Source organism: Hydra vulgaris, chromosome 07 (assembly GCF_038396675.1).
Source record: "Hydra vulgaris chromosome 07, alternate assembly HydraT2T_AEP".
Taxonomy (NCBI): Eukaryota; Metazoa; Cnidaria; class Hydrozoa; order Anthoathecata; family Hydridae; genus Hydra; species Hydra vulgaris.
The window spans coordinates 16,835,696-16,849,398 of NC_088926.1; the positions used below are offsets into that span (position 1 = coordinate 16,835,696).

The window sequence follows — 13,703 nt, forward strand, 5'->3', positions numbered from 1 at the left end:
CTGAGTTTAGAAAATTTGATTGTAAATTTTTATATCTATATAAGAGAGTGTAATTTAAAGTTGATCACATATGCGGCCTTGCGTATTTCTGCTTGCACCTACCAAGCACCATTTCTACAATTAATTTTTGTTTTTCCCTAATCCTTCACCAAATATTTTTCCTTTTATGGTTTGGGACGGCCTTAATTAGGTACTTAATTTAATTTTTTATTTATTGTGTGATTTCAAATGCACATTATTAAATTAGAAAAACAAGGTATCTAGGAGATTGGATTTTAAAAACTTGTTTATTTACTTATGTAACCCTATAAGGTCTACAATATAAATTTCTAAAAAAAACAATTAAGTTTTTATAAATAGATTTTTTATTTTTCTCCACCTATTGGCCCACTGATGAGTCTACTAGATTTTAAATTAAATTTCTTTGTGCACTATAGGAATCGATATTTTATTAAAAAGCTTGGAAATAGATGTGGATGAAGAAGAAAAAAGTTTATATCATTTAAAAATAACAATAGAGCACCCAGACAGAAAATTTTTTTTGCGACTTTGTTTGCAAAACTACTTTTATTTCTTATGAAAATTATGGTGTGTTCAATATTTTTTCTATTTCATTCCAATCAATACTTTCTGGAAGTTTAACTGATAATTCGCTTTGTGCTGGTTCTTTTTCATCTAGCAACGCCATTTCAGCCTCAGCCTTGAAAAAATATTGAAAGTAAATAGATTTAAATACAATATCAAATGCTGCATATCTTTTTAAAACCATGAATAAAGTTAACACATTAATTCATAATCGACTTGAAAAATAACCTACCAGTAATTGTATTGTTTCGTTAGATGCATCAACCGGATATTTAAATGTTGTTTTCTCGATAGATTTTTTATGAAATGTAGGCATTTGATCAGTTTGACGTGGCGAAACATATTTGAAAGCATCTAATAGAGAATCGTTCGTACTGAAAGAGAAAGCAGCTACTAAATTTTATAATAAAATTTAGTAGATATATCATAAATATATAATATACATATATATATATATATATATATATATATATATATATATATATATATATATATATATATATACACTCATATATATGTATGTTTATATTAAAAAGTAAAAACATATAAATATTAGTATGTATTAACTTATGTATGTGTATAAACATGTGTGTGTGTGTGTGGGTGTCTATATATATATATATATATATATATATATATATATATATATATATATATATATATATATATATATATATATATATATATATATATATATATATATATATATATATATTCATATATTACTTTTTGTTATTGTATAAACTATTAACACTTCTTTCTAAATGCTGTTTTGCAGATTTTGCTTTATACAGTTCATAGGACTTTTTGGTAATGAACACTTGGGGATCAGCAAGCCTAGGGGAACTGCCAGACAACTTTTGAGTCTTTTCTTCTAAGAGATTCGCCTTTTTTACCTGTAAAGGCTTTTTAACAAACTTTTCGTTTTTTATTTTTTTTAGATTTATTACATCTATCAATAAAGCGTTCTTTCGAAGTCTACTGGAATGCGTATCTCTTACTGGAATCTTCGTGCTTTTACGATTACTGTTTAATTTTTGTTTGGTTGCATCATTTGTTTTTGTATTTAACTTCGACGATAAAACAGCTTGTGCTAGTTTTTCACCTGCTAACATTCTTTCAGCATTATTATCTTCAAATATGTTACTAAAAATAAAAATGCTTTTATATATATATATATATATATATATATATATATATATATATATATATATATATATATATATATATATATATATATATATATATATATATATGCGTGTGTATGGGGGTGCATGCGTGCGTGCGTGTGCGTGTGTATATATGTGTGTGTGTATATATATGTGTGTGTAATCTCGAGTCCTTAATAAACGTCCCCACCCGTTTATTAATTTTTGGATATTTTTCCCACCCACCCTAAGCTTCTTAAGACCCCCCCCCCCCCCCATTTTTCATTTATTTTCTACTTATAAGTAAAAACATATAAATAGAAAATAAATGAAAAAAAATTCAGTGAAAATCGGCCATAACATTAGAAAATAATTTCAGTCACCGATAAAAACAAAAACTTTCAGTGTAAACTGGCTTTAAAAATCGTCGACTTAAGAAATCTTGATTTGCTAAAAATGAACTTTTAGTTAATTTCCCACTGAAGCATTGGTTTTACTCTTTTTTAATTCTTTTTTTGGTTTAAATCCTATAATTAAAACCATAGATTTGCAAAACTTTAGTTTTAATTATAGGATTTAATATGCTGAATATAAGTTTTATACTTTGCAAAGTATAAAACTTATATCAGCATATTAAATCCATTTGAAATTATGATAAAACAGCTGCTAAAAAATGCACATTTGACCGCAAGCCACGTTAGAATAGTTTTATGCGTGTTTTTTAACAAATATTGGTGCGGATTTATAAATTAAAATTTTTTTAACATTGTAAAAAAATTTTGTAACATGGCGTCAAATCGGAAATTTTCGGCCAGTTCATTTTCAAGAACTGGCCGAGATAAATACAGTTTAGGAGAAAAATTACTTTGGGAAAACTTTGTTAAAGTTACAAAAAAGAGTACGATTTATCGGTTGCTGAAAACTTTCAAATAGTAAACTTCCGTGAAAAAAGAAGGAAACACGTTAATACATTGCTACGGAAAAGTTACCTTGCAAGAGCTGTGAGAGAGTTTTATTCTGACCTTAAAGACATTAAACATGATAACCTCACCTTAAAAAAAGTCCTAAAACTTGGGAAATGATGTCAAAACCAAGTTGAGACAGATGAAGATGCTGTAACTGCTCCTCCAAGCAAATCAAAGTATCGTCAAGCAGGTGGAGGACAAAAATTAACCATCCCAGATGTAGAACACCTTTTATTTGAGTGGTTTGTAGACATCCGTGGAACCCTTAAAGCACGTTTACCCAGGAGAATGTTTACAGCGCAATGCAAAATTTTTTATGAACAGTGGCTTGCCCAACAACCAGAAGAGGTGCCAGAGGATAGGAAAATTATTTTCTCCAACCATTGGGTAAATAACTGGATGAGTGAGCATGGTGTCAGTCTGTGCCATCCTAACAAACGCTTTCAAATAATACAGGCCGACTGTGAAGGAAGAATATTTGAGTACCTGAAAAACATTTGGACTGTACGTAAATACTTTATTGAAAATTTTGGAGTTGATCCACCTGTGCTGAATGGTGACCAAATGCCACTCCACCGGAATGAAAGTTCTAGCCAAAAGACCTTGAACTTTACTGGTTTGGACACATACATCAAAGAAAATTATTATCTTTCAAGAGAACGAATTACTGTTTACACTCCAGTTTGCAGTGACCCTAAAGTCTTACTTAAACCAGAATTTGTGTTTAAAGGCAAAGGTGTTCGGGTAAAACTTAATCCTCCTCAAAATGTAAAGTTTCAATGGGCAACTAAAGGTTCCTATCAATTGGAACATATGCTGAGTACAATAGCTAATTTATGTTAGATGAGGGAGATGAACTATTTGATTGTGAAGGTGAAAAATTATTTATAAATCAACACAATGAGGAACATCAGACAGACGAGGAAAACAATACAAACGTGGAAACAGGTGCTATAGAAAATCAAGATTAAAACAATCGAGTTAATTTAAATACTGTTAGCTCATCCAACATTTTATTAGGTGATTCATGTTGAGGCAATAATGATTTAAGAAAAGATGCTGTTTTCATTGATGAATTAGGAAAACTCTTAAGTAATGCAGAAACATCTACCCAATTTATTCCACATCTTACAAGATTTAAACGGAGCTACATAACATCTCGCTGTGCCATTAAAAGTCGTATTGAAAACAACAACCTTGAAGCAGCTGACAATGAACAGTTGGATAATGAAGTGGAACACCGCGATGAAAATAATTCAATCAGGAACACTTTCGAGGATCTGTTTAAATAAAAAAATAATTTTTATATTTTCATATTTATAGCAGCACAAAACTTCATTCTACCATAGGTGTAGGCACAGTTTTTTGGTGTTTGAGACTTCATATGTATATCATTTTATATAAACATATTTATAAAGATTATTTTTTATATCCTCCAAGTATTAATTCAAACCCCCCCCCTCCCTGTTTATTAAAACCCCCCGTTTATTAGATCTGGACTAAAATTCCCACCTACCCGTTGATTCCCACCCTCTCTTGTATTCAGGACTCGAGAGTATATATATATATATATATATATATATATATATATATATATATATATATATATATATATATATATATATATATATATAAATATATATATATATATAAATATATATATATATATATATATATATATATATATATATATATATATATATATATATATATATATATATGTATATATATATATGTATATATAAATATATATATATATATATATATATATATATATATATATATATATATATATATATATATATATATATATATATATATATATTAGGGTGGTCCTTATTTTTGCAAGTTCATATTTTTCCAAAATTATTTGTAATTTTGTTCAGTTACACCAAAACATTAAAAATACAAAATTTCAACTCAATCCGATAATATTAACACGTGCCGCATTGGCCTTAAAGTTTCATGCATCTGACTGTCTAACATGCTATGATGATGCTATGCGCAACTAACCACCAAGTGCATTCTGAATTCGCTACAAGCGCAACTACAAGTCTCTACAAGTTTTGTTTTTACATATTATTTGTTCAATGCTACATTCGTTTTAGTTTCGTACATGAAGTGCATAAGAAAAGACGTGCTATATAAGTAATTAATAAAAGTGCTAAAATGTCCACTTTTCGGAAAAATGTTTATCTAGTTGGAGTGATGAAAAATCAAATCTGCGGTAGTAAATTACCATGTAAATGAGATGTTTTGAGTGTACTTTTTTATAACATGAGAGTGGTAAATTTAAATCTTAATGACAGCAGTGCTTTAGTTATTGATGAAGTGGTCGTTTTTTGGAAAAAAGCAAGAATACAGTTCAAAACCGTTCAAACTGTATTTTGAAATTAAAACCTTTGTACAATAATGTCAGAAATTTAGAAAAATCTAAAAATACTGAACGGCAGAGAGAAAAAGAAAATGATTTTAAAGATTTAGACAACCTTTTCGATATTGCCACCTTAAATGCGTTAAATGAGATTAAAATCGCCGAAGATAGAGAATTTTTAATTAAGCAAAGGGAGAAAGGTAGAGTAGGTTGTATGTTGGGAGTAGATATCAAATTATTACGTAAGGAAAAGCGGAAAGAAGAACGCACAGCTGCAGAGTTGAAAAGAAAAGAAGATTTGTTGGAAAATTCTAGTTGTTCGATTGCATATTTTGAAATGGAAGATAAAGAAAACGAAGATTCACAGAAAAAAGTAATAAATCAAGACAACAGTGAAGATGACACATATTTAATATCGAATCTGAACAGGGTCCATCTTCAAACAAGAGAGGACGAAAGACGTTAATGACACCTCGCCTGGCCGCTGCCTTGGACAAATGTAAAGTGAGTGACAGGGATGCAATGCATATTATTTCTGTCGTCCTAGAAGCTCTTAATATAGATATCACCGAGTTTATTCTCAATAGATCGTCTATCAAAAGAAATAGAGAGATTTTGCGGAAAATAAAATATTCATTAATAAAATCGGTAGGAAATGATGCAAATTTTATTGAAGTGCATTGGGATTCCAAATTATTGCCTGATATCACAAAAAATCAGAAAATTGATCGGCTTCCTGTGATCGCAGTTGGTTTAGATTTTGAACAATTATTAGGAGTACCTGGAATTGCATCATCAGGAGGATTGGAAGTTTGCTCTGCTGTGTTCCATATCACTGATGAATGGAATTTAACCGAAAAAATTCAAGCCTTTTGTTTTGATACTACAGCATCAAACACTGGACGTATAAAAAGAGCTGCAGTTCTGCTTTAACAAAGGTTAGGGCAAGATATTTTGTGGCTTCCATGCCGACACCATATATTTGAGGTCGTTTTGGCTGGTGTATTCACGAGGACAAAAGCAATTGTAGCATCCGGCCCTGAAATTGCTCAATTCAAAGCACTGAAAAAAAACTGGAAGAATATTGATAAAATGAAATTTTTAGATTATACCAGCGATGAAGCCGTTTATAATGCACTGAAAGATGTAGCGCCCGAAATTATTTATTTTGTGAAACAGAAACTTGCAGAAGAGCAACCACGTGATGACTACAAAGAGTTTTTGCAATTGACGCTCATTTTTTTGGGAGATAAAACAAATGTGAGTTTTAGGGCCCCCGGTGCATATCATTTAGCGAGATGGATGTCTAAAGCGATTTTTTGTTTAAAACTTTTTTTATTTCGTGATCAAATGAAAATGAGAAAGGATAATTCAAAACTGAATGCAGAAATTTGCGTTTTGGTTGTATACTGTTATGTAGAGGCCTGGTTTTCAGCAATGAATACTACAGGAGCTCCCCTAAATGATATATATTTTTTGAGAAAATTGGTTAAATTTAAAAATATTAATGAAAACATTGCAACCATTGCAATAACAAAATTTTTAAACCATTTATGGTATCTAAGTGAAGAGTGTGCTGCCATTGCAATATTTGACGATAGAATTGAGAGAGTTGAAAAAATTAGAATGGCTCAAAAAATTATGGAATGTGCAAGTAAAAACATAGAGACTGAATAAAAAAGAAGAAGAAAATGAAGAGACAGAAGTCATTGAGAAAAAAATATCGTTGCAAATCCGAGATGTCCAAAATTTTGTTCAAAAAGATCTACCAACTGAATTATTGTCCGCCAATTCACTTCAGTTATTTAAACGATTCGGTATTTGTGTTGAATTTCTTCAGGACGATCTGCTGAATTGGGAAAACAGAGAGGATTATCGCACAGGAAAAAATATCATTTCAACCTTAAAATGTACAAATGATATTGCAGAAAGAGGAGTGAAGTTGATTGAGGATTACAATGAAAAAGTGACGAAAAATGAGCATCAAAAACAATTTTTGATACAGGTATGTATAAACAAATTTAATTTTTTGTTATTTTTTTCTCGAATACATTCTATAGGCTAGGTTTAGAAAACACATTCAATATTATTTTTATTTTATTCAGGTTGTTCAGGAGTACCGGAGAAAGTTCCCAGTCGCCACAAAAGGAGGCTTACTTTAATCCAAAATATGTATCTGAAGTGGATGTATCATTTCAATAAATAAAAAATGTAGTATTAGGATAAACTATATCTTTATTTTACGTTTTCATTTTAATTAGTATGTTTTTATACTAAAATTTAAAAAAAAATGCGTAATTTTATGTTTACAGTCGAGCGTACATTGTCATTCTTATAGGTAACTGCCTTACATTGAATCTCACAACTTCAGCGTCGATGCGGCACGTGTAATATTAACCGATTGAGCTGAAATTTGGTAGATTTTCATGTCTTATATAAAGGTACATTCTGGCAAATAATTTCAAAACAATTCGAAAAAAAAATTTTTTCCTTATAAATAAGGACCACCATAATATATATATATATATGTATGTATGTATGTATGTATGTATGTATGTATGTATGTATGTATGTATGTATGTATATATGTATGTATGTATGTATGAATGAATATATGTATGTATGTATGTATGTATGTATGCATCTATATATATCTCACCGCGTTTTCTCAGCAACCATGTATGTATTTTTATAAGTTTCATTTGGCGACACATTTTTAACCTAAAATAAAGATAAGGCTAAACAAAGAATCATGACCATCATCATTAAAATACTTCAAAAATGTTCCAAAATCTCAGAACATTTTCTGAAAGTAAAAAAAGGACTTTAAGAGCTCTATAACTTTCAAAGATTTTTTTTGTATTAATCAAACTGATTCTGAGCTCCTGAATGGTCGCTTCAACAATAATATATTCTAGGACTCATAAAGTGTTATACCCCTTACAAATTTCAGAAGTTTTCTAAAGTCTCCTAAAGTAAATCCTTTAGGAGCTCTAAAACCCAGGCAAAAATAGTAAATTTTTTACGGTAAACCCTGGAGTCCCCTGGAATTTAGAAAAATGTAATTTTTTTAGGACATCATTAAAGAACCAAGTACTTCTTATTAATTACTGTTATAATTATTAATTATATAACTAGTTTAATTATTTAAATTATAAATTTTTTAATGCAATTATATAAATATCTTAATAATATCTTATTAAAATTTAAAATAAATATCTTAAGTAAATATTTTAATTATATAATTATAAAATAATTATATCATTAGTAATTATATAATTATATAATTAGTAATTATTGTTATAATTATTTGTTATTTATTAATTAAAAGAAAATTTTTAGTCAAATAAGAATGAATAAGAATTTAAGAAATAAGAAGAGACATAAAAATTATCAAAAATATCAATAATACAAATGACAAATTTAATACGGCAATTAAAGAATTATGATTCAGTAATTTTAAATAAATTAAAAAAAAAAGTAAATTTAAAACTTTGTATAATTTTATTAAATCTTAATAAACTGTTAATGAAATTTTCTGTTATAACAGTTAACAAGTCAGCAATATAAGTCACACCTTGTTGTCAGACATTGTTAGACTCAAGATGAGGTATTAAAAATCTGTTAAATAAAGATTCAAAGATTTTGCTAATAGTAAGGAGATTCAAGTACTTTGCTATTAAGAAGATTGGGGGATTGCTAGAAGGGTCAAAATTGGAACAATATACAACAATAAATATATACAACAGGTGTCATTTTTCATCAGACAGGAAAACAAGTTTAAGTTAACCTCTTGTTAGAAAATTAAAAGTCGAGAGAGCTGGAGACAGTTTTGGTGAACACTTTAGAGTTTGACAGGAATGTTTTCCAGACTAAAACCTGTAAAAAGAGAAATAACATTTGCAACAGAAGCCACATTGATTTTTTTTCAAACTTATTCACTTCCAACAAGGCTGCAAAGCAACCACTATTTAGGTTAGGAGCAGAAAACAAAAAATGTTGTTGACATAAGTGAAAAAAAATGATTGACATAAGACTGTAAATTGTATGAGTTGGAAAAATATAAAGATGGGAGAAAGTTCCATTCTATTAATGTGCAAAAAAAAAAAACTTGATGAATAAAGGTTTTTAGTGCATGAAGGAACAGAAAATAAAATAATACAATTTTGCTGAATGACTAGTCATGCAAGAATGAGTTTTGATCAATGGAACTAGAGATAATAGTTCTACCATTTTCTCTAGTTCATCTATTATTTCATAACCCTTTAACCATGTGCTTCGACACATTAGCATCTCTTCACTCTACCACTTTTCTCTTTATTCTTTACTGTTCTTCTTTATCTGAAAACTGCACTCTATTAGATATAATTTCTGATTTAATTGACCATACCCTTTTCCTTAACCCTCTACCAATATTGTTGTTAGAAGTGATTTTAATGCTCACTACACTGAAAAGCTTGGCTCTAACACCAATAAACTGCTGACTCTAAAGCCCAAAACTTCTGCATTTCTCAATCTCTAACTCAGATGTTAACTTTGTGACTCATTTTCCTGACAACCCTAATTACTAACTTTTCCTTTTGGATTTGTGTCTTGTCTCTGATCCTAGGTTGTGTTCAGTTTCTCCTTGCTACCCTTTAGGTGGCTCTGACAATGCAATGATCTCTATAAATCTTTTATTTCACACTTCTTGTTTGGACTAACCCTATTATTGCACTACTTACTACTACTTTAAAATTTTCATTGTGAGTGTCCTTGGGCTATGTAACCTTCTGAATACAGGCAGGTATGGAAGCTTCCTTTTTGTCAGTTCCAAGTCAAGCCTCCAGTTTACTAAATCTCAAATCTTATCTAAGAAATTAGGCTCTAGAGATTTTTTTTCTCTTTTATTACTTAGAACAGACAGACAATCCTGAATCTGATCTCACTTGTGTAACATATTAGGCTTGCAGTGGGTTACAAACTTTGACTTCAACAAAACTCAGTTATTTCAGCAAACAACTATCACAATACTGAGAACATTCCTAAAAAAATACATATTACTTGCGTTTTTTATTTAAGTAAATTTTTTTTTAATATTAAACTAAATACAATATGTTTAGTTTAGTAAAAAATGGTAACTAGTGATAATAGTTATGATAAATAATGGAATGGAAAGTCACAAAGTAAGATTAATAAGGAATTGAAAAAGACAAAAAACTAAGCTTTAGAGCCAGCAGAAACAGTACTAGGCTCATGATATTCAGTGTGTTGAGCATTTAAGTCATTATTAACAACAAAATATTGTTTTATTGATTTAGGGATAATAAGAAAGGTAAGGTAACCTTATATGATATGATATTTAGGACCAAATATGTAAACCTTAAAATAAGCAATTTAAAAAATATTTTATTAAAGAAAAATTGAAACTTACATAAGGTTTGTGTTCAGTAGAATGTTGTTTCTCCAGTTGTATCATGTAGTCTGTCAGTTTTTCATCTTGTCTTGTTTTCATCCAAGCTAATAACTTTGTACGCTCTACAGACTTTTCTTCAGAAGGGCTAAATAGTTAATAAAGTTTTGAAAACTACTTAATAAGTATCAAATTAATTGATAAATTTTAATACAAGTATTTGATTAAGACAAATGAGTTAACTAAAACGAAAATCATATCTTCTAACCATAGTTGCTTTGACTAAAAGACAAACATCATATATGATTGATTAAATAAGGCAATTGTATACCTACTTCAATTTACGCTTCTAAATTTCACCAAGCTTTAATTTATTAAATGAAATACTACTTCTATTCATAATTTTTATAACAAATTGAAGCTTAAATCACACTCTAGTTATTGCATAACTAAATGATCAACTGACCTGACCTGATCCCCTTCTGACCTGCTGATCAACAAATAGTCAATATATTAGCTAATGAGTTGTCATCAAGAGCTGTCATAATCTATGTAAAAATATTGAATAATTACAGTAATTATCTTTCAAATTTGTACTTTGTTTGGGATTGCAGATTTCACATAACCTTTTTTGCAACCCAGATTAGATTAAGTGAAAAAAAAAACATTTAAAGATTTAGAAGCATATGCCAAATCTTTTATCCAAATAAATCTTTGAAATCAATTTTTAAAATCCTTAGCTCCAAAACAATAAAAAACTGAAGTTTTCATTAGGCATTAATGAATTAATTTATAATCTTAAAAAAAAAACTCTTTGTTCTGTGAAAAAATGTTCTTTAGACTAGAAATAAACTCAAAAATTCATTAAGAAAAATCATCTGGAAAATTTAAGACAAAAAGGAAATTTTTGTCTTAAATTATAAAATGTTTTTATAAAAAAGTCTAAAACTATTGCAATAGTCTAAAACTATTGCAGCTGCTTATAAACTTGAAAGCTCGCAAAACTATTATAGAGGAATATCCATTATTCAGATATCTAGTGTCTAAACTTTGTCTCCTTTATGAAGACTCTTGCAACTCTTCTTTAAGACAATTTTTTATTTGTGATATATTTCTTTTATCTTTCAAGATGTCAATTGCTCCTCATTGTCTAAACACTCACAACTTTCCATAATTTCAGCTTAAAAGTCATTTAAACTAATCAAAAAATAAATATACAATAAACTTCTTACAAAGTTTTAAAATTTTTCTGTTAAAATACAGTAAAATATAAATTCATTCTTTACATAAATTGAATCATATTTTCTAATTAACTTTGTTTTCAAGTGTCAAATATTTCAGAATATTAAAGAAAAGGTTTTTAGCATTTTTTTCAAATCATAATTCTATTGGAATAAAAAGCATAAATTACTGCAAAAATGATCGAAAAAAATTTTTTTGAGAAAAATTTTATAACTTTGATTAGTATTCTAAACATGTTAACACAACAATTGGGATGTCTCAAGTAATTAAAAATAAGTTTTTCGCAAGAAACATCATTTACCTACAACTGTGTTTTAAATAAATTAACTAAATGATAATAGAGGTAAACAATTTACAGGTGGTTTCTAAGTTCTTATTTAAAAACAGATTTGCTCAGTACAATCAACTCAATTACTCAATACAAGATGCATTTAATACAATTCTTATACAAGTGATTTTTTCTATCCATTTAATGACAGAACTTACCTTGTTTCTTGAAAATTACTTGAAAACTTTTTTCTAACTTTTTTCCTTATCTCTTCTTTGAACAACTCATCTAAAAGATAAACTCGAATATAAAAAAATAAAAAATAAATAAAAAATGAATGCAAAGAATAAAATAAAACTAATAACAAACAATTTAAAAGATTATATTTCAGCAATTTTATTATAATTCAACTAAATGTAATAATTTAAAATAACATTTTTGTTTTTGTTTATTTTTTAATCACATTTAAAATTTAAATTTTTTTTTCTAAGCACTTAGTTAAAGCCTTATTTGAAAATAACACTTTTGAAAATTATATGAAAACTAATGAGTAGAGATCCAGCTCTGGTCGGGGTATACCACGTTGTCCAAGCATCCCCTTAGATGTGAGAAGTTCTAGGAGATCGTTAATGTAAATAAAAAAAGTATAGGGCCAAGGATAGAACCTTGAGCAACTTTTGAGGAGCCCCTGAAGTTACAGAAAATGAAGAAGAGTGCTGTTCATCAACTTTTTTTACTATGATTGGTAAGGAAGGATTCAATAATCTTAAAGATGCTACATGATACACCGTAAGAAAAGAGCTTATGGAGAAGAAACACATGCCAAACTTTATCAAAGGCTTTAAAAATGTCAAGAGCAATAGCCCTAACCTCTCCACATCTATCTAATGCACAATGAAACCAATTGGTTAATACTTTTAACAAATCTGCAGTAGAACAAAAAGATCAAAATCCATGTTGATGATAAGACAATAAGTTATTAGATTCAAGATGAGAGATTGTTAAATAGTCTTGAAACTATTGATAACAGCTCTGGAGAACATTTCTGTAAGGAAATCACTTAAGATACAGAAGTTGGAGTGATACGAATGTCAAACAACAGATTAACCTGTTTGTCAGCTATATCAGGTAGGATGTGATTATTGCAATCAAGAGATGAGATGAAAAAATCTTAGCAAATAAAACAGCTTTGTCTTTAGGTGAGGTAACAAAATCTGAACCATGCAAGAAAGGCAGCACTTATTATAGACACTGTTAAAGGTTCTTTTGCAATTCTTGACCCCCTCTTTTCCCTTTGTCACAACATTGTAACACTTTTTTAATTCTGATTCACTCCCAACAAGGCTGCAAGCAATCACTATTAAGTTGGGAGTTACTAAAAAAAAATAGAGTTATAGAGCAAGGAAATGGTTGACAGAAGACTTAAAAAGTTGAAGGTTGTATGATACAGAAAAATATGAAGATGGGAGAAAAAAAATAGAAAAATAAACGTTTTTGGAGCATGCAGGGACAGATACAGTAAAAGAATGAGAATTTGATGAATGACAAGTCAAGCAAGAATAAATTTTAGTTGATGGAACTAGAGATGATAGCTTCTTTGAGCAGCGACCATAATAGTATTTGTAGAAAAGAGAAAGAGATGCAACTTTACAACAATGGGAAAGAGACTCAAGCTTAGCAGATAGACCGAGTCTAACTATGTTTACAATGCATTTTTGGACCTTGTCTA

At 28.9% G+C, this 13,703-nt stretch overlaps 1 protein-coding gene across 1 annotated transcript in view; it reads right to left on the minus strand.

Annotated features, from left to right (window-relative positions):
• Positions 1–347: 347 nt before the first annotated feature.
• Positions 348–13,703, minus strand: part of LOC100213720 (MATH and LRR domain-containing protein PFE0570w) — a 40,617-nt gene continuing 27,261 nt past the window's right edge. Inside the window, exons 7-12 of the mRNA XM_065801212.1 lie at positions 12,193–12,262; positions 10,486–10,612; positions 7,732–7,793; positions 1,312–1,731; positions 818–959; positions 348–700 (exon numbers count right to left, since the gene is read on the minus strand). Of these exons, the coding sequence (XP_065657284.1) occupies positions 584–700; positions 818–959; positions 1,312–1,731; positions 7,732–7,793; positions 10,486–10,612; positions 12,193–12,262 (938 nt within the window). The 3' untranslated portion in view covers positions 348–583. The remainder of the gene's footprint in view (positions 701–817; positions 960–1,311; positions 1,732–7,731; positions 7,794–10,485; positions 10,613–12,192; positions 12,263–13,703) is intronic.